Source organism: Apteryx mantelli, chromosome 4 (genome assembly GCF_036417845.1).
Source record: "Apteryx mantelli isolate bAptMan1 chromosome 4, bAptMan1.hap1, whole genome shotgun sequence".
In the NCBI taxonomy this organism is placed as follows: domain Eukaryota; kingdom Metazoa; phylum Chordata; class Aves; order Apterygiformes; family Apterygidae; genus Apteryx; species Apteryx mantelli.
The window spans coordinates 71,848,575-71,873,205 of record NC_089981.1 but is presented as its reverse complement, the minus strand read 5'-3'; the positions used below and the strand labels follow the sequence as shown (position 1 = coordinate 71,873,205).

The 24,631-nt window shown below is 40.3% G+C and overlaps 2 protein-coding genes across 2 annotated transcripts in view; both read left to right on the top strand.

Moving 5' to 3' along the window:
* The window catches only part of CATSPERB (cation channel sperm associated auxiliary subunit beta), a 45,958-nt gene extending 40,785 nt beyond the window's left edge, over nucleotides 1-5,173 (top strand). Inside the window, exons 16-19 of the mRNA XM_067295683.1 lie at nucleotides 240-378; nucleotides 2,677-2,777; nucleotides 3,806-3,880; nucleotides 4,964-5,173. Of these exons, the coding sequence (XP_067151784.1) occupies nucleotides 240-378; nucleotides 2,677-2,777; nucleotides 3,806-3,880; nucleotides 4,964-5,173 (525 nt within the window). The remainder of the gene's footprint in view (nucleotides 1-239; nucleotides 379-2,676; nucleotides 2,778-3,805; nucleotides 3,881-4,963) is intronic.
* A 9,063-nt stretch (nucleotides 5,174-14,236) lies between these two features.
* The window catches only part of PPP4R3A (protein phosphatase 4 regulatory subunit 3A), a 44,572-nt gene continuing 34,177 nt past the window's right edge, over nucleotides 14,237-24,631 (top strand). The window contains exons 1-2 of the mRNA XM_013940670.2: nucleotides 14,237-14,840; nucleotides 22,583-22,638. Of these exons, the coding sequence (XP_013796124.1) occupies nucleotides 14,699-14,840; nucleotides 22,583-22,638 (198 nt within the window). The 5' untranslated portion in view covers nucleotides 14,237-14,698. The remainder of the gene's footprint in view (nucleotides 14,841-22,582; nucleotides 22,639-24,631) is intronic.

Genomic DNA, 24,631 nt, shown 5'->3' with positions numbered 1-24,631 from the left:
AAGAGATAAAATAGAAGTACAGAAATTATTTTCTTTAAGCTAAATTCTGGGACATGGCCAGATGCCCAAACAGTATTTGAGTAAAAATTGCTCAAAGAAAAATATGCTACAGTTGGACTGTAAAGGAGACATTCCAAATCACCATTACACATCTTGAAGGCTTAATGAACATCTAAAAGAACCAGAACAGTTTTTTCCTTTGAATATAGCCATGTAACAACAAATGACTTACATTTCAGGTTCTAAGAATGAGCTATCCAGTTACAAAGCTTCCAATCCATTTCAACCTTAAGCATTCAAGTTCTATTAAAAATCTGTCATTTCCTTATTTTGTCACAATTACCGAAGTCAACCAAAGGACAAACTGGGAAGTCAGAGGTAAGGACATTTTTCAAATTTAAATTATAGAACGGCTTTGACCCAACTGAGTCCATGGCAAAACTCAGTGATTTCAGTGAAACCAGGAATATAATCATGATCCTTAAATATCATTCAGATGTTCAGGGCAAGAATCCAGATTTCATATGCATCTACTTTGTGCTAGGTTCAAGGAGTCCCGATCTTTACTGGGTGCTGCTATAATTTCAGTATAAAATAATTGCAATCTTAGAAAATATTATCCACGCTAGGAACCAGAATGTCATGAAAAAAATACCATTGTGCTGACACCTAATGTTTCTAAAATAATTAATGTACTGAGTGAATAAAGGGAAAAAAAACTATTATTTATTTAGGGGCATATATTTTAATAGAATACCTAGAACCTGTTAGGAGTTGCCTAAACTGGTAGCCCAACAGAGGCAAGGTAGCTGCACCCCATATCCCCAGATCTGGCCAGTAGCAAGGCTAAGCATGTATTCCCTATAGACACACACGCACACATACACACACACACTATATAAATATAAATATTTTTATATATGTATTTATATATACATACATGGCAGGCCAAACGGATCTACAGACAGAAAACACATAGCACTTATGCAAACATGAAGAGCATGAATGGCATGATCTTGCCCCCCGCCTCTAGCTCTCTAGAGAAGGGAATGTAGGTGGGAATCGAGGTGTGTAGGGCCTCACAAGTGTAGAGTTTAGTCCTAGAATAGGGGCATGGTAAAGCAGAGATTCCAAGTAAGCAATGGGTACGAGCAGAATGGCAGGTGAGGACATAACCTAAGCACAAGTCATTTGGCTGTGCTGAAATGAATCAGGAAAAACGCAGTGAAGTTAGAAAGGGGGAGCTTCCATGAGTGACGGAGGGAAATGACCACGACTGGGTCCATGGTTTCCTAGGTGAGTTGCAAGGGGTTTAGTGTGGGTCCATGTGATATATAAAAGGTAACAGGAAAACATAAATTACAATCCCAATGAGTTGGGATTATGAGAAGTGAGAGGCACAGAGGAAATCAGGAAGAGATCAAGGCAGCAGCTTTACAGACTGGAATTAGTCCTGTTTGCCTTTATCTCTCGTTGCCCTAGAATTCTCTCAGGCCTCTAAAGCACTCAGGGATTCTTAGGTGATCAGGGTTCTGGGACAGCAGTGTCTCCAGGTTCAGCGGGCCCCAACAAATGCCTATTTGCAACAGGCAATGCTACTGGCCCCATACACATGCATTAATCTGAAAGGCTGTGGTAAGACATATTTGAAATACTAGAGAATGTCTTGAAATCAGTAAGCCTCAAACACCTATTGAGGCTAATAAAAATCAGAAAACCCTCAAAGTCCAATTTGCAACAACTGGAACTACAGAGAAAATCAGACCCACAGATTTTCCATGTGCTGCTGCAAGAATGTGAAGAATGTGTCTGGCACCTCCTGCTGCTGTTTATACATTATATTTGCCAAATGAGAGAGGGTTTAGTTTGTTTATCCAGCTCACCCTCCAATCCTGGACTCCCTACAGCATGACCCCACACAGCTTTCTTGGCATCCTGAGCCAGCTTCTGACCTCAAGATATGCCCATGGCTACTGAAAGGTCTGGGCAGGACCGACAGTTGCCTGCAAGGAATTTGGACTTGTTCTGTAGCAGGTCTCAGTCTGTCCAGCACTCATGATGCTAGACCAGATTTGAGTTGGACCTCATCAATGATGACTGAGGTATGGACCTTCCCTGGCATATTGGATCTTGTGAAGATTTACTTTATGTATTTGGACAATCTTTCACTATCATAGCTAGCTCTACTGCTATCTTTCAGTGGGCATACAGCTCACCCTACATCAGCTACAAAATATTTATCTTTACAGTTCTGAGCTCTCCAGTACAGACATCTCATTTTATTCTTTATGAAACAATACGCTTTTTAATCTTGTGGGCATAGAAGACATTCATAGAAATGGAACCTCATAAAACTTTATTTTATGAGGATAAAAAATTATCCCTATTAATCTTTCCTCTATAACACTCAAGAAACTCAAGGATAAGCAAGTGATCACCACTGTATTAGAGACAGGATTCCAAGCAACCCCAAACAACTCTGGCAGTGGTGAATGTGTTCTGTCACCTAATGGGAGGGGGTGCTCAGTGCCTCATGGAAAGCAGGTAGAAAAAAGGACTAAACTAATGCTTTTTCTCTCTCTATCTGTGAGAGCCAAAAGCTATAGTGCATTTAATACCTCTGGAGAAAAGAAAAAATTGGAAATATTCTTGAAATGATTTTTTTTTATTTTACAGGTATCAATGAAACATCAGGCATATTAAAAATAAGATTCTATTTAACAAAAAAGCTCCGCACTACTGTGTATAGTCCAGATTCTCTGATCTTAAACTTATATGTAAGTTTTATCATTTCAAATTAAAATAAATATTATGAACAGAAATGGGTAGAAGCTACAGTTCTAGAACTGAACACCATATACCTTTGAGGCAGTTTTGGTATGAACTGAAACATCTTTTCTTTGTAAAACATGTATCCAACCACACATTTATAATTTGGGCCTATTTCTAGATGGGGTGAATTGGGGTTTATATTTTGTGCACATGCTTCATGTTATCTTTAAAGGTACTGGTCCCAGAGATAAGGAAGATAACTTTTGAGGAGTTTTTCATATACAACACTTTTGAATTAGTTATTTTATACCTCTTATTAAAAATCTTGCCTTTTCTAACTAACCAGTCTGTTCTATACACAGTCACCTAGATGTTCTCCCTTGGAAATGTGACTGTGTGTGACTATATCTGACATTTAGGTTTTGGAAGGATAAGTATACCTTATCTGAATGCATTGATCAATGCTAGTTATTTTGAAACCCTTAAAAAGCCTGTCAGGAAACCGTCTTTTCCTAATGCACTGCCTTATGGGAATTGTAGTCTGGTCCTTTATCATCTGTTTTGAGCCAGCCTAAAGGGAGAACTGCATCTAGGGCAAGGTAATGCAGACCTGCTACCCGAATGAGGAAAACGCACTTTTCTTTTGATCTGACTCAAAAAGAAACCTTTCTTATCAATCAAGAAGAAACCAAATATGTAGAGAAAAGAGTGGTCTACCTTTTGGTTTTCTTGATAGCCTTCATCAGACCTTTTGGGAGCAAAGAATGCAAAAAATAGCCACTACTGCACAAAATTGTTAGTCAGCTGGTGGACCCTATTTAAATCTCGCTTGATTGCTTTTAAGAACAGCATAGTTATGTTCCTTCCTAGCTTTACTTTTGCTTAATTTTATCTTCAAAATTAGGCAGTCCTCATGGCACCAACTGAAAATGATGTCAAATTGTTTCTGCCCAGCAAAGCCAACATTTTGTTTAAACATGTTTTTTTCTGGAAACAAAAAGCCATCAATGATGATGATGATTTCTTTTAATAGGGATCTGAGCTTTTCCATTTCAAGGTATCAACTGTTCCTGGAGTTTCCCACTGTAACTTATCTGATGAATTTCAGGTACCATAAACAGACAATACTTATAATGATTTAATATTTAATAATTTAACATTTAATAATAACAATCATAGCATTTCATATGAAAAACAAATGAATTATATCAAAAGCTTCACTTGCACAAGTCCAGCTTGACCTCTTTTGTTGAACAGGGTGCTGATCACATATTGGCCATCTGCAGAATCAGTTTTTCTCAAATATTGCATTATAGTTTTCTAAACATGGTAGGCTGAATCCTTTTTGATCAAATTCAAACTCATTCTAGACTGACCCTGCCAGTCGTACAGAGATCTGGACCCCCTGCAGCTCTGGCCTCATCCCAGTTATCAGCAGGGGCACTGCACATTAACTTCCACTTGGTCTCCAGCCCTCTGCCTACCTGCAAAGAAGTTACTAGTAAAAGGTACTGCTGGCCTGTGACCCTTGTGACCCTGCAGAGATTCATGTGCCTAGGCTCTTCATCAGCACATATAATTCATTAAGATGGTGTTTATTGATAAAATAGAACACAGAATATATAGTACTTTCTAGCCAGAAGTGCTTTAAAAAGGTTATTATCATTATCTTTCTTTTTCAGTTGGAAAATGGTAACACACAAAGACCCAAACCAGGGTTTTAGGGCCTCATGCTTCTACATTTTATTAAAAAAATAGAGGTAGATATAGCCCTTAGCCCAAAATACCTGTAATCAAGGAAAACACATAAAAGGCAGAATAAGGTTGAAATGTATATAATTCTAGGTCAACTTTTTATTTACAAAATATAGCTCCCAAGTTGCCATAACACAATTGATACCTACTACATAAAAACATCTTTCCTGATATTCCATCACTGAAATTGCTTTCCTGTGGTGACCATCCACCTCCTACCTTGCAATCTAGCCATTATTAAAGCAATGACAAAATTTCTGCTGAGCTCAAAGACTGCTTGCTCCAAGAGAAAAAGACCATTTTCTTCTACCTCTGTGCTGAGAACAATTTATTTATATTAGAAATAATAAATTGGAAGAATTACAACTTTGTTACAGAATTTTAGTAATAAAACTGAATAAACAGTAACAGATATTTTAAACGTTTTCTGTTTCAGATTTATGTTGATGATGCTCCACTGGCCTTTCCAGGACAGTATCTTACTAGTGCATTAACAGCTTTATTAATAGGGAGCATTATCTTTGTGGCATTTCTTATACAACTGTATGATATAAACATATGGGATGAAGTAAAACATAAATTTGGACGATTCAACAAAGTATCACCATCACAAACTTCAAATACTGCAACTGCTACTTCTGCCTAGGTGCAGGAGCAATGTTTCTGAATTAGGTACCGGGAGATATCCAAGAGGAAAAGATTTCTTTCACTGCACATTTATTGAATTTGTTACAGATGTTTCATGTAATTTTAAAAGTAGCTTCTGATTTGATAATGATATATTACTAATCTTCTAAGATTTATATTTTTACATATATAACTTCTCTATTAGAATTTAAGTTATCATTTCCAAAGTTTTTTTGAAATCTCCAGAAAATGTATGTTCACAAGATCTTTTGTTATGAAGATTTCAGAAAATCTAAAGAATTCTTTTCTCACCTTATTATTTGTAGTCAGTACTAAACATAAGTAAACAGCTAGAACCGAGGTATACTGCTATTCTTATAGATTCTCTTATGATTATTTTCTCAGACAACTTCCAATACTCATGAAAACTGTAAAATTGCATAAATAAAGCCTTCGTGATAATTAATTTAGACAATTGTGAGTGAATATTTAATAACTGTTAAGTAATTTCTATAAAGTAGTGATGAGCTGCAGTGATGATTAATAAAATCATGTGCACTTCTAATTACACTGGCTACATTCATTCTGGTTTTGGTAGCGATATCCATGTGTGCATTTAAATTCCAAGTCCTATTGGCATGCATCAGTGACAGGCACATTGTAGAGGCCTTAGGGCCCTCTGGCATGTATCACTGTGTTCACACTAAACTTCAACAGTAGCTCACCGGGGTGTGAAAGCTGCCATACACTCTTTGTACCTCACCACTACAGACCTTGCTAGCATGCACACCGTTCCCAACCTTCTTCCTCCTGCACATCTGCTGATAATCCTCACATGCCACTGATGCCTTTGCCGGTTAGTCACAAAAGGTCTCTCTCTAGGAGATCTGCTTTGAGGCCATCCATATTCCCTACAAGGGAGCCTGCTAGTAGACTAGTACACTGTTAATCCTTAACATCAGGGAAATTGTAGCTAACCCAGATGGCAGGCTGCCTAATGCCTTTTTTCATGATTATGGATGGGATAAGGCCAGGCCCAGTAAACCCTGCATCATCTGGTTTCCTGTCTATAAACCATGTTTGGGCAGAGACCCATGACCATATCAACAGCAAGAAATATCATTTGCTTATTCTGCACCTTCTCAACAACCACAGAAGCTTCATGGATACCATGACCAGGTACACTGAATTTATGATGCATATATGTTTGAAAGTCCACTTTCCTTGAATGGAGATAGGCCAGCTGAAAGTCTGCATGGGCTTTATGGGAGAACTGGACAAGCTCTCAGAAGAACAAGTACAATCTAGCACCCTTTTCAGGGTACTAGAGAGAAATATGTGTAGCAGCAGAGTACCCACTTATGCTGTAATTGATTCTACATATCCACAGCAGAATGAACCATGTGAAGATGGCATACTCTAATGGCTAGGCTGGACTTCAGCATCCATGTCACCTTGCAGCAGAGTGTTCCGTCACTTCCTTCAATGAGGTGCAAAGAAAGACCTACTTTTGTTTGTTTTGACCGTGCCACCCACTAGCTGGACCTCTTGCTCCTCAGTTCTTATATTGGAAAAGACAGTAAACAACTAACTCTTGCTGACTTTCTTCATGCCATTCAAGATGCTATAGATACCTACCACATCCTATCTCAGTCATCTCTACTTTAAGCTCAAGAATGCCAGCTTACTTTCATCCATTGTACGGAAGTCATTTCCTGGCTTTTAATCATCCTAATTGCCTTTTTCTGAAGCTCTTCCAGTTTTACTCTGTTCTTCATCTTCTTGAACTGAAGAAATACTAATTCTCAATGCAGTGCAATATGACCTGTGCCATCTCTGTGACTACAGTTTTAAGTTGCTCTTAGGAAATGTTTCTTTTTTCAGAACTGTGACTCTGTGCAGGGTTCCTGCAAATATTCACCAATATCTGAGTTTTATCTTGTGTAAATGACCTCTGAGTACCCTTGGTGGTGGCAGAATGTGAGCCAAAAGGGTTGTCTCATAGACAGAGATGGCTTTTTGTAATGGGATGCCAAAAGTAGAGCATTGGGTGGAGGGTTGGAATGAGGTGCCTGGCAAAAGCCAGGATGTGTCTAGAGGGCTATAAGCAAGCAGAGGAATCAGATCTGGCATCCACAACAAGGAGGGGTGACAGTCAAGACAGCACTAGCTTCTCACCATTGCTTGATTTTCCTTAGAACGGGAGCCATCAGCATGAGCCAGAATGGAGCTGGCTTACAGACAGTATGGAAAATCAGGGTGCCAGGGTGGAAACATACAGTCAGGAGAATTTCAGTGTGACTATTTAGGTATGTCCATTCCAAAACAGTTTGGCATGGTATTTCTAGGTACAAAGTGAAGATAGGAGAAAAAGTTCTTGATTTTGCATTTTGTCTGCTTTAGCTTCACTTTTGGCTAGAGAAGAGATGCCATGTGAAGACAGTAGGCATTGCCCTCTTTAAATGCCTAGCCTATGTTATTGCAGAGCTCACCCACAGATCCAGATTACAGAGCCTGGATGTCAAGTTCTCACCTCTGCTTGGGACTACATGTGCAAAATGTAAGATACCAGAGCATACTTAGATAATCAGTAAAGTCATCTCTTGAGTAGTTGGATGTTCCTGCTATTCACATTACCTAGTCACAACTTGTACCACAGTTGTTCCTGCTCTGTGCAAGTCTTGAATTACTTGCATTTTTAAGGCCACCATTGTCATGAACGCTAAAGTGACTCATAACTTTTAAAACAGAAAAAAATAAGCCCACATTTGAGTTGCTGTCAGTACAATGGCTGATTCTAAAACACTTCCTTCAGAAAGCTCATCTAAATTTCTTGGGGGGGGGGGGGGTTTCCAGAACATTTTTTAAGGTTTCTGGTATTTTATTACTTTTGCTTACAAAAGTATTGTTAGGTTTACCAGCTTTCATCCAGGAACTTGACCATTTCTACTTTAAACTTTTGACTGGGACTCAACACAGAAGTTTCTACAAATTTTCTCAGATCCAGTACAGTCCCAATTGATTGCTCTAATAGGTAGCAACCTACTAACAGTTTGTGTATATGGATGGGGCTGGGTGAGTGAGTGTTTATCTGTCTACATCCATGTGCCTCTGTCTTGCTCTGACTCGGACAATGTCCCTTCTCCTCCCCTTTTGGTCCTTCCTCCTTTTGGCTCCAAATCTGCCTGTACATTTCATATTAACATAAAATGGAAACAGCTTTTACAGTTCCCACTCTCATCCCAGGATGAGCCTGAGGTAATAAGGGAGTTATTGTAAATAAGAGACTATGGCCTCAGTTACTAATTTTTGGTTTTTAGGTAATGAGGTAGATACATAATAGGAAATAGGTGACAGCGTTTTCCCTGCTTGATATCTGGTGGACTTTCAAAGATTTTAGAAATGAGATTATGATCTGGGTCTCATACTTCCTGCCTCTCTATCCTCCACTTTCTCAAGGACAACCAACTGCATGGGTCTAAGAGAAGCCTGTTGCAGTCTGAGTTACAGATTAAGTACTGGAAAACTTCTACAAGAAGTAAAAAAGGATACATGAGAGCAAAAACTAGCAATAGGTAGTCTGTCATAAGAAAAGGAATAAAGTATGCAATTATATCTTACTAACCAATTTTAGAAACACAGCGGACAAGCACAGTAATAAATGTAACAAATACCAATATGCATTGTGTAGGGACAGCTAGCATAATTCAGACCTTTCAGAGTTCCCTTCTCAGAAAAAGGGGAAATTTTGGTATCGAATGAATAAATGACTCAGATATGCCCTCTGCATCCAACGGCTTCAGCAGTGCATTGAAATTCTTCACTCTTGGATGATGATGATGAGGCCTACATATTTAGATAAAATGAGGCATTTTCAGAGAGGCATGCAGGAATCCAAAACAAATACAGCCTTTGCATGACTATGCAGTCGCGCAGATTTCTCAATAGGAAGACTAGGGGTTTTCCAGCACTGTGAGAATAAGATAACAAATGGTTGAAAGAAAAGAGATGACCTTTCTGTTGAGGGGGTTCATACGCACTCTACGTAGGAGGAAGAGTCACAGAATTTTAACTGCTGACATATATTGGTTCAGGTTTGTGGTTCAGGTATAAAAACAGGGCTACTGTTTCTGGGGGATCTGTGGCAGGATGTGAAAACTGAGCAGCAGCATCTGAGACATGATTCATAGGGTATGTCTGCAAAACTGTGCATACAGCAGGAATTTGAGATGCTGAAGTGAGCTAGCCCTTGATCTGCAAAAAAAAAAGTTATTGGGGGGGTCCTTTCTGCCCCATTTCAATTTGTCAAAATCTTTTAGCAATGAGGACACCAGAATTATAAAACATTGCATTAAAGCTATATTTCTTTCACAGCTAAATTTCTTCCATAAAGCTAAATTCTTCCACAGCTTGCTGGCTTACAATACACCCGAAAGGTATTAGACCTTTTAGACACAGCATCATGTAAGAAGTTTGTATTGAATTGCTTGTTCGCTACACAGCCCAGCTTCTTTCAGAGGTGCTTTAATTTTTATTCCCATAGGGGTTGTCACGTATTGTGCTATATCTGAATGGTCCCACTTAAGAGGTCTAAGTTAGAACACAACCAGGACATCCCCAGCTGACGGCCCTGCCTCTCTCTCTGGATATCTGTGCTGCTCATCCATCAGCTCTTCAATCAACAGCTCTTCGATCTGAGTTTACAGCTCAGAGTTTTAAGGTAAAGTGTCACTGTTTGCCTTAAAAATGCTGTTACAATCTGGGAGGCACTTCATGAGCTCAAAGACATTTATACAGCCAGAATAAGACAGAAGCAGCTGCCTGTAACCTTCGCAGATGTCCCAGGCTAAGCCTTCCCCTCTCGTCAGCCAGGGCCTTCAATAAACGAACCAGGCTGTTCCTGACCACTCTGTCCTCAGCAATATTTATAACTCTTCCAGTCTCTCACTGTCATACACAATTTTTTATTCAGAGATTTTATATGGACTTTCTAATTATTACTACAAATCCTAAATAGCATCAGTCCTGCTCTTGATTTCTGCACAATTATCTGGAGTCACCTCCACTGAATGATACTTGTTCTGAGACAGCACCTGACCCATGTGGCGTGGGCTTTCTTGATAGCATACAATGCCAACTTTTCAGAAAAATACCTGAGAACTATCCAAGTATATTATATCTGCACCATTACCCTTACAAGCAATTTTGTAATCTAACAAGAAATTAAACAATTTTGAAAGTCCTTTTTCCACAGAGCCACACCAGCTGCTGTTGCTATAGTCTAATCTTATAATTCTTTATTGTGTGTCAGTATTTATTGTTTGTCTGTGATTGATGTCAGATAAATCAGCCCATTATTATCTATCTGTTCCATCTTGTCCTATTTTAATTCTTACAAAGTGTTAGTCTTCATGTCTGGCAGAATTTCCACAATATGTTCAGCTTTTTTAAAAATTAACATGTTTTCACATCTCCTGAGATTGCATATGCAAACTTCTTTAGGACTCCCAAGTTCAAGTTTTTTAGGACTTGCATATTTTAAAATGTTTATCTCTAATGCAAGTTGTTTAGTACCCTTCTTAGTAATGAACAGGAAGGCACTTAGTCATCTTCATATGATACAAACACATCACACATTCTTTCCAATAATAGAAAAAAAAATTAAACAGTTCTACTTTTTGTATCAGTACAAAAAAAAATTTAATAGTGATATAATAGGCCTGTGATACTATTAAGATTTAGAAAAATTGAGCTGTTCCTAAAACTATCAGCCATGCATATTCTGATGTCCTCATTCATTTTTCTATGCTTTATAGCTTTATTTACACTGATGGCTAGATTTGTCTTTTTTCTACTTGTTGTATATATTTATTTCTAAAACTGCTGCGTTCACTTTCCCACTGCACTAGAAATGTATTTTTCTGAATTTGCCATCTTTCTTAATGATAAAATCCTGACTTATATCCTGCTTAATTTCTTCTTTTCAGACACCCCTGCTTTGATAAAATTTTTCTATATAATTTTTCTTCTCAGTCACTCATTTTCCACAGCTTTTTTGGATATAAGCCCTCTAGACATAGCCAGTTCCCTGTGCATGTATAGAGTATGGATTTTAACCTTGTTTTCGCATACTGAATATAGCCATATCAAAATCAGGCAAGCACAGGCTTTGATTCTAGTAACTATTTCATCTTTATCATAATAAAGTCTGAAATTGTTAATTTCTCTAATATGAATTTTTTGTCAGAAAATCATTAGCTATGTTTTTAGGAGCTCTAATAATGCTTTAGTGCATAGCTCCTAGATATATGACTAGAGTTCCTCCTAACAATGTAATTTTCTTTCCCAAATTACAAGCAGATATTGAAGAAAAAAAGTCATCTTGTTCTTTAGTTTTGACAACTGTGCAGAAGGCCCTCAGTAGTAAACCCCTTCTAGGCTTTATTTGTTCACATATTGATCCATATGCATTTACATATCTATGGATATGAAAAGTTTTAAAACCGTGTTCAATACTCCACTTCCTTATTTATTACTTAGTTCCCAGTGGCCCAAAACCACCGCCAGGACAAGGTCCTCGGTTATTTTCAGGAACTAAGTGAGCCTAACCTTTTCGCTCAGTTAAGGATGACCTCTCAAACTGGGAGAATCCCTGAAGATATTTCCTTTGGGACACACATTCCTTTGTACCTCTGGAAATGGAGAAGAGAAGGAACTGAAATGTTAAGTAGCAAATTTTGTGTTCTAAATCATGGCTCTGAGAAAAAAAACAGAGTGTCTTCTTCTTTGGCATCTGCTTTCCATCATGGGAGGAGGCCCTCAATGCCCAACCTTTCTTCTGGTGTCACTGCGGTGGAAACTTTTGAAAAAAATGAAACCCCACACCAAATACAATCAGAATTGGGATAAAACCTGACCAGTGGGCACTACTGTAGGACTGAGCATTATTCAGACTGCTATTAAAATAATACAAAGACAATTAAGAAAAGCTGAACCCAAAATATGCACAAAGCTAACCTTCTATGCAAAGTAAAATCTGATTGAACTTTTTTTGAATTCACCAAAAAAAACCCAAAGAACCAAACCCACAGTGAACTATAGTGTATTGTTAATCCCATGGCCACAAGAGTGTTCAATTAGTAAATGAGGGCAACTGTCCTGCAGAGGTTTCTCTAGGTGACATCGGCCTTATTTTGAAGTCACAAAAATCCATCTCCAGAATTGCCCGGGATAAACACCTAAAGGGCACATCCCCACGTCTGTCCCCCCAGGGGCTTCACAGTCCCCAAAATGAAGATGCTGAGTGCCTTCTTGTGTGCGTGCTGCCGCAGGGCCTCCCTTCACCAGGGCCCATAGCCCACAGCTCTCAGAAAACCAAGTCTTTGCAAGCCATTAAGTACATTAGCCAAGGACACCATACTACGAACGACTGCATGCAGTACCCTTTCTGCTATGCTAGCCATGCCTGACCAATACGCTTGAAGATATTTGTAACAAGCCTTAAGACATCACAGTCAGGCCTAAGAGCAGAAGCCAAATAAATGGCCTCATCTGAGCGCATCTGGAAACTGGGTATCAGCTGTGTAGCTGACCACTGTCTTCTGAGTGGGACAAGTAAAATATCAGATGTTATAAGAGGAAAAACATAAAAAACATATGATGTTAAAACGTAAGAGGCAGGAGTGCAGACTGGAGGTTCCCTCATGGTGTGCAACTAACTCTCAGGTGAACCTTGTAGTTTGTGGTTTTGGCTCAGACCAGCCCCAACATAACTCACTTTGATAAACAAATACCAAATACTTCGAAAAATGAATCGATCGAAGTACATAAATTGCAGTGAGCTCCCATGCACATAGCACATCTAATATTCTGAAATGGACTCTAGTGCAGCGATATGCCTGTGGGGTCCAAAACGCACTAGCGTTTTTGCGTGTTTTTTTTAATTGTGATCCACCCTTAAAAGGGAAATCTGTCAAACATATGTTCAGATGTTGGCAGCAGCGGCAAAAGCAGAGACTCAACAGCTTCTGTTTGTTCTTGCGATTGTTAGATCCTCGCTGTCTGTGGAAACCCGACAGCCGCTCGACCAGAAGCTGTTTAACTTTCGGATCACTCAGCAGCGTGCGACGGGGGAAGGAAAAAACACACACACACACACACACACACACACCGCTTTTGCAACAGCACTGGCCCACGCAACGAAACAGCAGCGATAACCCGAGGGGCTGCCCCGGGGGCTTCCCCCGCCCGCGCGCGGGAGCCGCCGCGCTGCGGCCGCCCCGTGACTGCGGGACGGCCCCACGGCGCCCCCGGCCGCGCAGGGCCACGCGCGCGCTGGCGGCAGTGTTGCGCGGCGCCGGGGCGCGGCAGGGGCGCCCGCGGCGGGTGCCACGCGTGGGCGCGGGGGGCCGCCGGGCGCGGCGGCGCTGCTGGCCCTTTAAGCGCTGGCGGGCGGCCCGTGCCGCCGCTGGCTGGGAGACCCCGCGCCTCCAGTGAGAGGTGAAACCAAGATGGCGGCCGCGCAGTGACTGAGGCGGAGACGGAGGCGGTAGGAGCCGGACTGGACGGACCGCGCCGCACCGCTGCCGCTCGCCCCTTCGGCAGGGCAGAGCGCCCGGCTGCCGGCCGCGCCGCGGAGTGCCTGGAGCGCAGCCACGCCGCGGGGCGCGCGGAGGGGCCGCGACCGAGCCGCCGCAGCAGCACCGGCAGGAGGAGGAGGAGGAGGAAGAAGAAGAATATGGCGGCGGAGTCGGGCTGGGAGTGATCCGCCGCCTGCGACGGGAGCCCATGGGGGAGACGGGGCGCTGAGCCCGGCCGCGCGCTTCGTCCCGCCGCGGGACAGGCGGTGCCCGCCGGCCCCGCGCGAGCCCCGCCGGGCGCGGAGGGCGGCTCCTGGGAGCCCGCGCGGGCGGACGCCGAGCCAGGGGCGCCAGGCCTGGGCAGCTGCCGCACAATAGAGCCGAGCGCGGGCCGGGGCGAGCGGCGCCGCCGCCGCCTGCCTCCCCCTCGCCTGCCCGCTGCCGCCGCCGGCCTCGCTCCTGCCTGCCGCGCCGAGCCCCGCGCCGGGGCCCCGGCCGCCCCCTGCCTCGCCCGCGCCTGTCACCGCGGGCCGCCCGCCCGCCCGCCGCCGCCCGTGCCATCTGCTGTCCCCCGCCGCTTCCAGCCCTGCGGATCCACTTCTACTCCAGGATCGCTCCCCGGCCACCGCTCCTGCCTGCCCTTCGCCCCGCGGAGAGCCTCTCCGCGGCTCCCCGGCCTAGGCTTGGTCGCCTTTTGTGCAGCACCCAACTGCCCGCGGAGCAGCCCGCCTTTCGCCGCCTCGCCCCCTTTCCTGCCCCCCGTCCATCCCCTCGGTTACTGCCGATAATGAGGAGCCTGCTGGAGCACTGAAGAGGAGCGAGAAGAGCTCGCCCGGCGTGCCCGTGTGGGGCTGCTCCCCTCCTTCCCGCTCCCCTCCTGGGAGGGGGGCCGAGCGCCCCGCCAGCCTCCTGCTGCTTCAGGCCTTGCAAGCCAGGGTGGTGGCTGTGGTGTGGCGAGCGGCAGGATGACGGACACCCGGCGGAGGGTGAAGGTGTACACGCTAAATGAGGACCGCCAGTGGGACGATCGAGGCACAGGGCATGTGTCCTCCTGCTACGTGGAGAGGCTGAAGGGCATGTCCCTGCTAGTCAGGGCAGAGAGCGATGGTAAGTAAGTGTGTATGTGTGAAGTTGTTCGAGCCTTTCCTCGTCCTGCTCAAAAAAGGAGCTGGGGTTGGCGTTATGTGTCTCTTGCCTTAACGTTTTGCTGCATGATTAAAATGTAATTCCTGAAAGCAAGTAGGCATCAGCCATAGTTCATTCTTGTTAGGCCAAGAGAAAGAAATGAAAGATTGCCATCAAATGCAAACATTGTAGTAGGCACTTGGTTCATAGCAGATACACAGTGCTGCACACCAAATATATTCAAGTCTCGTTGCAAGTCTTGTACCCAATCTGCTCCAGACCCAAAACTGATCGTTGTGAATGCTTCCTTAGACGTTTCTGGAAGCAATCCCCTCGTGAAAGGAGTTGCTTAAAACTTAGACCACTTTTAGAGTGATTAAAAAAAAAAAGTCATTGGGTAGTTGGATGGCTAACATCCTTTTTTCTTTTCTTTTTTTTCCCCCTTATTTTCTTTGGTAGTAAGATTGTACAGGACACTAACAGCTAACAGTAATTATCAATGTGCAGTTGTAGTAGTAAGGACAGTACAATGGACAGAATAGCATTTTCAGAGATGCTTTATTTTTTTTCTTGAAACAGTATTTCTCAGTCCTTCAGCAGTTTTAGATCTGCCTTTAAATAAACTTCAAATGATGCATTATCAACTTCCTTCACATTTTTGACAAAACCTACTACAGTTTAAGCAGTAGTATTGTCTACCCAAATAGCTACATGTTTGGACTAGTCTTGATTATTGGATGAGCGAGTTCTTGACAGCTGTGGTCAGAACAGATTTTAAACAGTGTATCTTGCAATACCTAGTGTGATTTTACTAGTAAAGTCTGTCAATGCATGACTTAGTCCTTCATTAAATATATAACCACTCTATCTAGTGACTTATAGATCTAGTCGTGGCTTGTGCCTGACAATAGACCTTTTGATTTTTTTTGTTGTTGTTGTTTGGCTTTTTCATTATAGAAAGTAGGATGGAAAGCAGCTCTAGAATCATTAATTCTCGCTGTCTGAGAAAGTTCTGACAAACTGTACAGCAGTTTCTACAGTAAAGAAATCATAAGCTGATATGGAGGAATCAAATTTGCATCTGAGCAGGATTTTGATAATTGAGCTTCTGATAAGCTTGAATCTCAGGACTTTGTAGTTTGTTAATTATTCTTTAAAGTCTTAAATTAGTACTTGTTTTTTAGTTTTCTTTTACTAAAGAAGTTGTGTTCTTTATTTTGGTTTGACCAACTTCCTAGTGTAAGACAAAACATTCAAAATGGAATTAGACTTAGTTTAATTTCAACATGAGTGAGGGAGGTTAAAAAGAGGAGGAAGGTCATCACTAAACTTTTAAGCTAATCTTGTGTTCCAGTATAGTTTACTATGGAGACAGGCCTTGCTGTCTGCATGGCTCCTGTGCTCAGGAGACTCTCTTAGCTAGTGTTTAAAAACTGTCATGTTCTGTTTTTATATTCTAATCAAGTTTCCGATTTTTTTAATATAAGAAAGCAAAAGTACTGCAGTCGGTAACTTGGTTGTCAAGAAATTGTCCATCCAAACTAAAATACAGTTTTAGTGACTTTCAGTGGGATATGTGTGTTTAAAACTGATTTGAACCTGAGTTGGACTGTTGTGGCCAGCTTGCTTATTGTAAATGAAGTTCTGTAAAAAAGAAAATATAAACTGGTGTAAGTGATCTCAGAACAAACCTGAACTCATTACTTTGTGCTCAAACACTAAAATAATCAAGCAGAAGGTGCTCAAACTTAATAACAGCAGCTAATACACAGAAGTATACTTGATAGGATACACACATTAGACTTTTCTCAAACAGCATATACTTCAACAGTATTGAATAATATACAGAGTTAAAAGTTCTTAATTTAGTAGGTAGTATCAGTCCTGGGCAAATGTGCACTCTATTAATAGGCATAGTTTTTCTAACTTGCTTGTATAAACACCTCCTAAAATTTGATTTATATTTTGTTTACTCTGTGTTAATTGTTTTGTAAGCTAATTTTGAAGGCAGATGCAGTCATTTATAAATGTAGGCAAATGATTTGAAAAAAGATGATGCCAGACTTGTGTTTTAGATGCTATGCAATTTGTTGTATTCCGTAGCTCTTTCTTTTTTTCTCCTAAATGAAATAGTTGACTATCATTTTCCTGGTTACCAAAGCATACTAGTACTAGGAACCTGACCAATATATCACTTGCTTCAGTGTTCCCATTTGGTTCTTGCATTTTCTTTGTCGGTTCCTCCTCTTTCCACAACAACAGTTCTTCCTTCCTCCTTTTCTAAACTAGCTTTTCCTAGAGTTTGAACTGAGATTCATCCTGTGCTTATTGGCCTGTTCTTATTGATTTACTCCAGGAAGCTGACTGAAAACTTCGGGAACTGCCTGGAGTTTGGGGGCTCTTGTTTCCTGAGTGGAGGAAGTCATGGGGGATGTTCGTAGTAGTTCCCATCTGTGTATTGGAAATTCCCACTCCTGTTAAAGGGCCGGTTCAGCTGTGCACAGAGCAGCAGCAGGACTGTTACCGTTTGTTTGGCTTACTGTGTAGACTGGCACATAGTTCTGTCTTTTTTAATTGCCAAGCTGTAACTTGCTGTGGTGCAGTGGCAGCTTTACAAGCAGTTGAGTTTATATGGTAGGGTTGGGGTGTTTAGATAAGGAAGCTGGGATCATTCTTCCAAGTCCAAGGTGAGCTATCATCTGGATTGAGAGCAATTAAAAAAAAAAAAAAGAGTGCTCCAACACCTCTTATGCTGTTCTTATCTCTAGGTTGGTGGGGGTTTGTTTTTTGTTTTTTTTTTTTTAAACACATGCTTAAAATGAAATAATTTAGAGCTAATGAGTGATTTGTGTTGGTATCTGGTATGCCTTTAATGCTCCCTGGCACTAAGCTTTGAGTCAATGCAGGGAATTTGGAGTGATCTATTATCATAGAGAAATATCTTAAAACTGTTTTCAGATCAGATATATTATGTTTTGAAGTAGAGGGACTTGCATTTTCTACACTTAAATGGCTCTTTTTTTTTCTTTTTAACTCAAAACTTTAAAAGCTTTCTATGTGATTTCCAGTTGCAGTGTGTTCTACTTGTTGAAGTGCAGTCGTGAAATTTTTCCTTACAAATGACTGATTTCCATGTGACTTTGTGTATTATCAGGAGCCTTTGATTTCTTATCTCTTTCTCACGTGGTATTTTAGACTGCTTTGGCCTATCTCATTCTCAAAATCACTCTATGCTTTTATATTTTCCCTCCTTGCTTTCAGATCATTTTATTGTTTTTCTTCTGAGACCAAATGACTGAAGTGACCCCTAAAATGAACCTTTCTGTGCAACAAACTTATTTGTTAAAAATTTAAGCCTTCAAATAAATGCTTACCAGTCCTCTGACTAAACTTCTTGACAGGCCAAAACTGAACTCCCCCTTTGGAGGCCCTGCTGCCTAATCACCTTTAGGCAATATCTAGTCACGCCTGGTCTGCCGCTTCTAGCATCTTTATTTTAGTGACTTCTCTGACACTCCTACAACAGATAACAGGATAGGCACCCGCCTCCTTGCTGTTTCTTCTGGCTTGGTATCAGTAACCCCATAATAATGGCAGAAGGCCTTGCCAGAATTTGGCTTAGGTTTGCTTTCCCTCGCACAGACTCAAAGGCTTAATTGTTTTTAAGGAAAGCTAAAGATCACACAGAAGTTGCTGACACGTGCCCAGCAGTATCTTATGCTTTTCCTGGAAAGAATTTTTTTTTTTCTTATTTTATATTAGTCTACTGCTAGCACGACTGTTCTAATGCCGTGTACTAAGCCAGTAGGGCTAGCGTGTGGCAAGGACCTCCTTGGGGAGTTTTTCAGGGAAGCAACTGAATTGGCAAACAGGAGTCTGTTGAAACAACCCTTTTGTGGAAATGTATATGACTTTTAAAGAGTTCTGGGCCAAGAAAAAAATATGGGAAAGGATATGACTTCATTAACCTTTGTCCATTTCTTGCAAAACTGTTCTCTTGAATCAAAGTTTTCATTTAAACATAAGAAATGTCTACTCTGGTGAGGGGAAATGAGAGAAATAAACTACAGCTTTTTTCCTTTTGAGGAAATATGCACCTAACTTAGTGTTATGGGAGAGGAGCAGTATTCCATATCAGCAGCTCTCCTCTATATGCATATATGTAAACAACTCAGCGGATTTGTTGTCTGAGGCTCCTGTATTGGGAGATTTTATATTCTCTAAATATCTTTAAAATAGCATTGTAGATCTGTATTTAATTGTTTTTCAGCAAGAATTCCCCCATAAACAAAGCCTTCTCGCAGCACAGAATGGTTTTGTTGCACAAAAAAGCCCAGATGTGCCATATTTCTTTAGAGTCACAAATAACAGAATTCTGCAAATCAATACTTTCCTCTTTACAGGTGGTTTCAGATGTTACTTTCTGACACCAAAGTTGTTCAGTTACCTTTGCAAATTAATTTGAGGTTGTAAATTAGAAAATAACTAGATCTGCTTTTTTTTTTTTTTTGGCTTATTAAAAACAGAGTTTGTGTTTAGGTGAGTTTGGGGGTTTTATGTGACTCTGAATAGAGCCAATGAAGATGAAATTCTATTGTGTATTTTTACGAAGTAGGCTGCATAATCTTAATATGTTCTAGGACAGTACCAAGAGACAAATACGTATATAGAAAGCAATTGTTTGTGACAAATGAAAGAACAAATATCTTGATTTGTATTCCGAAATCAACACTGATCTTGACTATGAGTGGAGAAGAGCGTTATTTGTGGTATATTACATATCTGTAGCCTTTTTCTAAAGAACATGTTTGTGTTATAGGCATCTTACTGTTGCCTGGTTCCTAGAAGCATGTAACAGCAACCTAAGACTGGTTCCTACCACAAAAGCTCCTGGTCCTGTAAAACCTACTGTATGAAAATAAACTCACTGAACTAACTACTAGAATAGTCACTGATTTTTAGTAACAGTCTGAGTTGTTGAACCCTTTGTGGGGGAACTGTGCACAAATGGAGTATCAGATCTTTCAGGGGGATGGAAATGGGGCAGGTCAGGGTTACAGAGCACAGTTTACACTTCAGTACATTTCTGTCTCTGAATTCATATTTTCTTGTAGTTATTGTCCTGAATGGTGAGGAATAAGTTGAATCATGTGGCAATAAGAAGCAACTGAAGCCTAATAAGGTTTGATTTGACTTTACTGCAGGCATCAGGTTTAATAGGGAAGAAATGATCTTTTGTTCAAGTCTAGTAAAGAGGTCATCCTCTAGTGTCCACTTCTAGGCTGGAAGATGAACTGTCCGTATTCAGTTGTTCTCAGAATTATTTTTGAATACTGTTTTGTCAAAAATGGAATTCAAGTTTTATGATATTCTGCTAATTTCTTATTTCAGAATTTCCATGTCTGTAGATCTCTGTTCAGTAGTTAAATTACATAATGTAGAAATTCTTTTTTTTTTTTTTAAATTCATATGAGGTACTATTTCATACTTTCTGCTATTAAATATTTCTGGACGGTGAAGACTTTATAGAAGTTAGCCAACAAAATTAATAGCACAAAATAACACCCTCAAACTTCGTGTAGGTGAAGCTGATGTTTTGAAAGTGAAAGTAAGATCGCAGTAAATTACTTATTGCCTATAACTGATAGTGAGAAAAGGGAATGCTGTTTCTAGAAGTTCACTCGGCAAACCCAAATTCCAAACTGAAAACTACGGCCTAAGAACTATAGTGTATTGGCCTCATCACCAAAGCTTAGCCTGGAAGTTCTCATTCCCTGTCCTTCTGCAGTCCTGCTCTATAGTTCGTTATTTTATTTTAGTTACGCTGTCACATAGTTCAGCTCTGTTAGCAAAGCAGTTTACTCACTTGAGTGATATGGATTAAAAAATTGAAGAACTCTGAAAAAGAAATAGGAGTATGTGGTTTGTTTTATTTTTTTTTTCTTGAGGGCTATATAACTCAATTTTATTGTTGGATTATATCTGAGTTTGTAAACAGCTCTGTTTGCAAGAGCAGCAGTGAGACAGGGTGGTAGCTTCTCAAGCCAGCTTCATTACTGAAGGCTGCCTCTTGTAGCACAACAGTCTTAGGAATTAGGAAGAAGCACCCATCGCAGGTAAGTTACTGTTTAAAAATACATGAATTAGATCTGATTTTTACAATTATGTGTGCATTGTAAGCTATTTAATATCAGAATCCTTATTAAAAATTCTAAATTCATGAAGTAATAGCCTTTCTTATCCTATGGAGAGAGAAACATTGATATTTATGTGATTTTTTCAGTGATGCACTCTTTCAACAAGTGAAGTACTGTGGTCTGATTCTTCAATCCATCTCCTCCCTTGCCTCACCCAACCTAACATCTTCTGTTAGTCAGTAGAAATTTTTCAGGAAGGGAGTGTATTTTTGAATGTATAAGTCATGAGATTGAGTACGATGACGTTCGGTAAACAAACGTTGGTTTGGGGTGCTTTAGCTGTGGATTTTGTAATTTATATACTTTTAAGGAATTGGAAATTTATTATTCATAATCAGTTCAGCAAGGTGATTCTACTGTGAGATTTGGAATTACAATTTTCAGTTCCAAATATGTTTTTTAAATCTAAGTGATATATATATATTTTTTTTTTGTCAAGCCATCGAATTCTCAGGCTTCTCTACTTGAGGTGTTTAAAGTGGTTTTATTTTTCTTTAATGCGTATTTTGTAAGAGAATTTAACACTGTGTTTAAGTATAGTTAATTTGTCAAATGTTCTGGTACCATAAGTACAAGACCACCTTAAAACTGTAGTTATGAAACTAGGAAACTAAGAATTTGGATTTAAAGAATAAGTTTGAGCAGGTAAATGAATGGAGAAGCACCTCCTTAAGGGATGTTTGCAATCTTATCTTTTCAACTGTATAAGTTAATTTATCAATTCTTTCTCATAAATGTTGAGTGAAGCTCTGCAGATGCATAAGCTGAAGTCATGGCTGTCAGGGTCCCTCACATGTACAGGTATTTATGCAGCTGAGCAGTAAGTTTGGATGAGGGGAGTGATCTGGCCAAAAGTAAAAACAGTTTTAAGGGTTGTTTTCAGCTAGATCAACTCTGAACCATCTTAGTGTGACATATATTAGTGCAAATGCTTATGCAAAAGGAAGAGGAAGAAAACGGAGATATGGGAATGAAACTGATGCAACTCTGTCTTAAATGTGTATAAGCTGCTATGAAGCCACAGTTCCTGAGTTTGTCTCGTGTCTAAAGTTTCTGGTACTGGCAGTCACAGTGCCAGTAATAAGTGCCACGATAAGCATTCGTTTCTTAATGTGCTTTTCAGCAAGCTAAAATAAGTGTTTTAGCTAAGTTTTAAGAACCAGTAGCACATGACTAGCAGATTTTGTGCAAAACAACAGTAGGTGCCCTACAGAATGTATTTGTGGAATTAGTGCTGACTTTTGCTGATTTGATCAATTCTGAACATTTTTCTATTGGAAAGTCACCTACTAAGAATAAGAGGTTAAAACTCCAGTCTCCAAAATACTCTAGAATGTCCTTTGCTATTTGAGCAATAACTTTGAGGAAAAATGAAATATGAAGTTCTGTAGAATATGGCTTGAATTCTGTGTGTTTTTGGGAGGAAAGGTGTGTTAATACCTACTTGAGGAATGAATTATCAAAAAATTCATGTCGAGATTTGAAACTGCAGTACAAATGTAAGTAAGTGGATCTTTTTTCTTCTAGGTTCTCTTCTTTTGGAGTCCAAAATTAACCCGAACACTGCATACCAGAAACAACAGGTAAATATACTGGGTTTTTTTTTCTCATTTTTAAAGGCAGGTTCTTTACTTCAGGAATATTGTAAACTCTTCTGCCTCTATTGCAAATTATATTTTAGGTTCTTGTACCAGGAGGCAAAACAGGTGGTGGTGTGGTGGAGTTTTTTGTTTTTGTTTTTCCAATTTCACGGTACCTGTGTGATTTCACTGCTTTCTTTGTAACATCTATCCTACTGGCACTTCTATCTTATACAAGCCAAAAAATGCTGTGGGAGAGAAAAGCAAAGCATAGTTGTGAACGTCACAAATTATCTGAGGTTCCTGCAGATTACAGTATCTGAAACTTAATAGAATCTGATTTTTCTTCTTTAGATTTCCACTACTACAACTTTCAGTGTATTTTATTTAAAAGAGAAGACTAGATGGCTTTAAAGCTTTTTGTCTTTGTCTTTGTTTGGCTCTTACTTGGAAGGTGGATGTGGGTTACTACTGCTTCAGAGCTTTCTATATACATAACAGCTTCTCAACTCTAAGTCCACACCTCACTTAAGTCTTGCATTGTGAGCCCTCAAAGAATGCTGCTCTGGGAAAGGAGGAGTGAACCGTTGCTGTTCTTATCTCATAGACAGTGAGAAATACCCTAGAGGCTGAGAAATGCTGAACCAGATCGTATTTTGATGCCTGTCTGGTCAGCTCTGACTTGCTAAAATCCTGTCAGATAAATAGTTTAAACACATTGAGTGTAAGCTGAAGACTGAAGAGTGTTTTATTACAAACATAGGCCTACTGTAGTGCTGCTCACAGGCAGTCCCAGCAGTTCTGTGAATGCAGCTGTTTATAGGGCTACATGTTGAACTGAATGGTGAGAATCAATCTGGGTTAAAAATATCCTTTCTTGGCAATATCTGAATTTAACCTGTATCTGCTCCTTGATGTAATTCATCATGCACTGTATAAACCGTTGTACTGAACAACTCGTGAGGTTAGTGCTGAGGTAGAGAATCAATTGCAGGGAATAAGAAAGGAGAATTGTTTATCCTGACTAGCAGAAATGCTAAGTAAACCAGCTGCTAGTTGTTATCCTTGCTAGCTTGAGATCATGGTTGCATAATAAGTAACTCAAGCTTTAGGACTACTAAAATGATGTCAGATATTTCAGATGTATGGCATAAAGTGCTGATCTAGCATAAACTTGCTTTGCCAGTTCAAATGTGTTCAAAAGTATTGAGGGGCTAGCTTTGTATTGACAGGCTTTATGCCAGATCAAGTATCAAGCAGCCTCAAAATAAGCATAAAATCATAAAGTCAGTGCAAACAGCAATTCAGTTGTGTGCTCATTGCTGATCTGGGTCCAGCATGTATTGTAATCCAGCAGAGCACAAATCAGATACTGGTGATTATGAAAACATGGTTAGAAACACAAAATATTAAGCATGAATCTGTCCTATTAGAACAGCACTCTATATGCTTTCTGTGCTGGAGAAGGAAAAATGCTGCTGTCAGAGCTTTCAAATGCTGTGTGGACAGAAATTTATATTTGCAGGTGGATAATTTGTATTTTCTAAGCAAAGCAGTCTCTAATATAGGCTCTATGTAGACCTCTGCTGTGTGCCCTTAAGAATTCAGCATCTTTCCAGTGTGCTGAAAGATTTTAATCCTATTTTACAACACTGTTACCTTGCAGGTGATGTCTACTTATCCTTTCCCTCAGTAAAAGGCAAATTCTTAGGTTAAACTTAATTCCATATGAGTTAAGGTTGGAGCTTAGCTACTGAAAGGGGGAGTTCCTTATTTCCCCCTCCTTATCTTGTGCCAGCTCTGCTTATCAGAACTCTGAACTGCCTTAACTCACTAAAAGAGAAGAAAGCCAGCTTGGCACTGCAAAACCCTCCTCAAAAAACAGTAACTCTCTACCTCAGCAGAAGTCTAAAGCCAGCTCCTACAAGATCCACTTGTGGAACTGTGGGATGGAAGAGTGGGTGTGATCTTTCCCTTTTGGCTGCAGGATGCCACT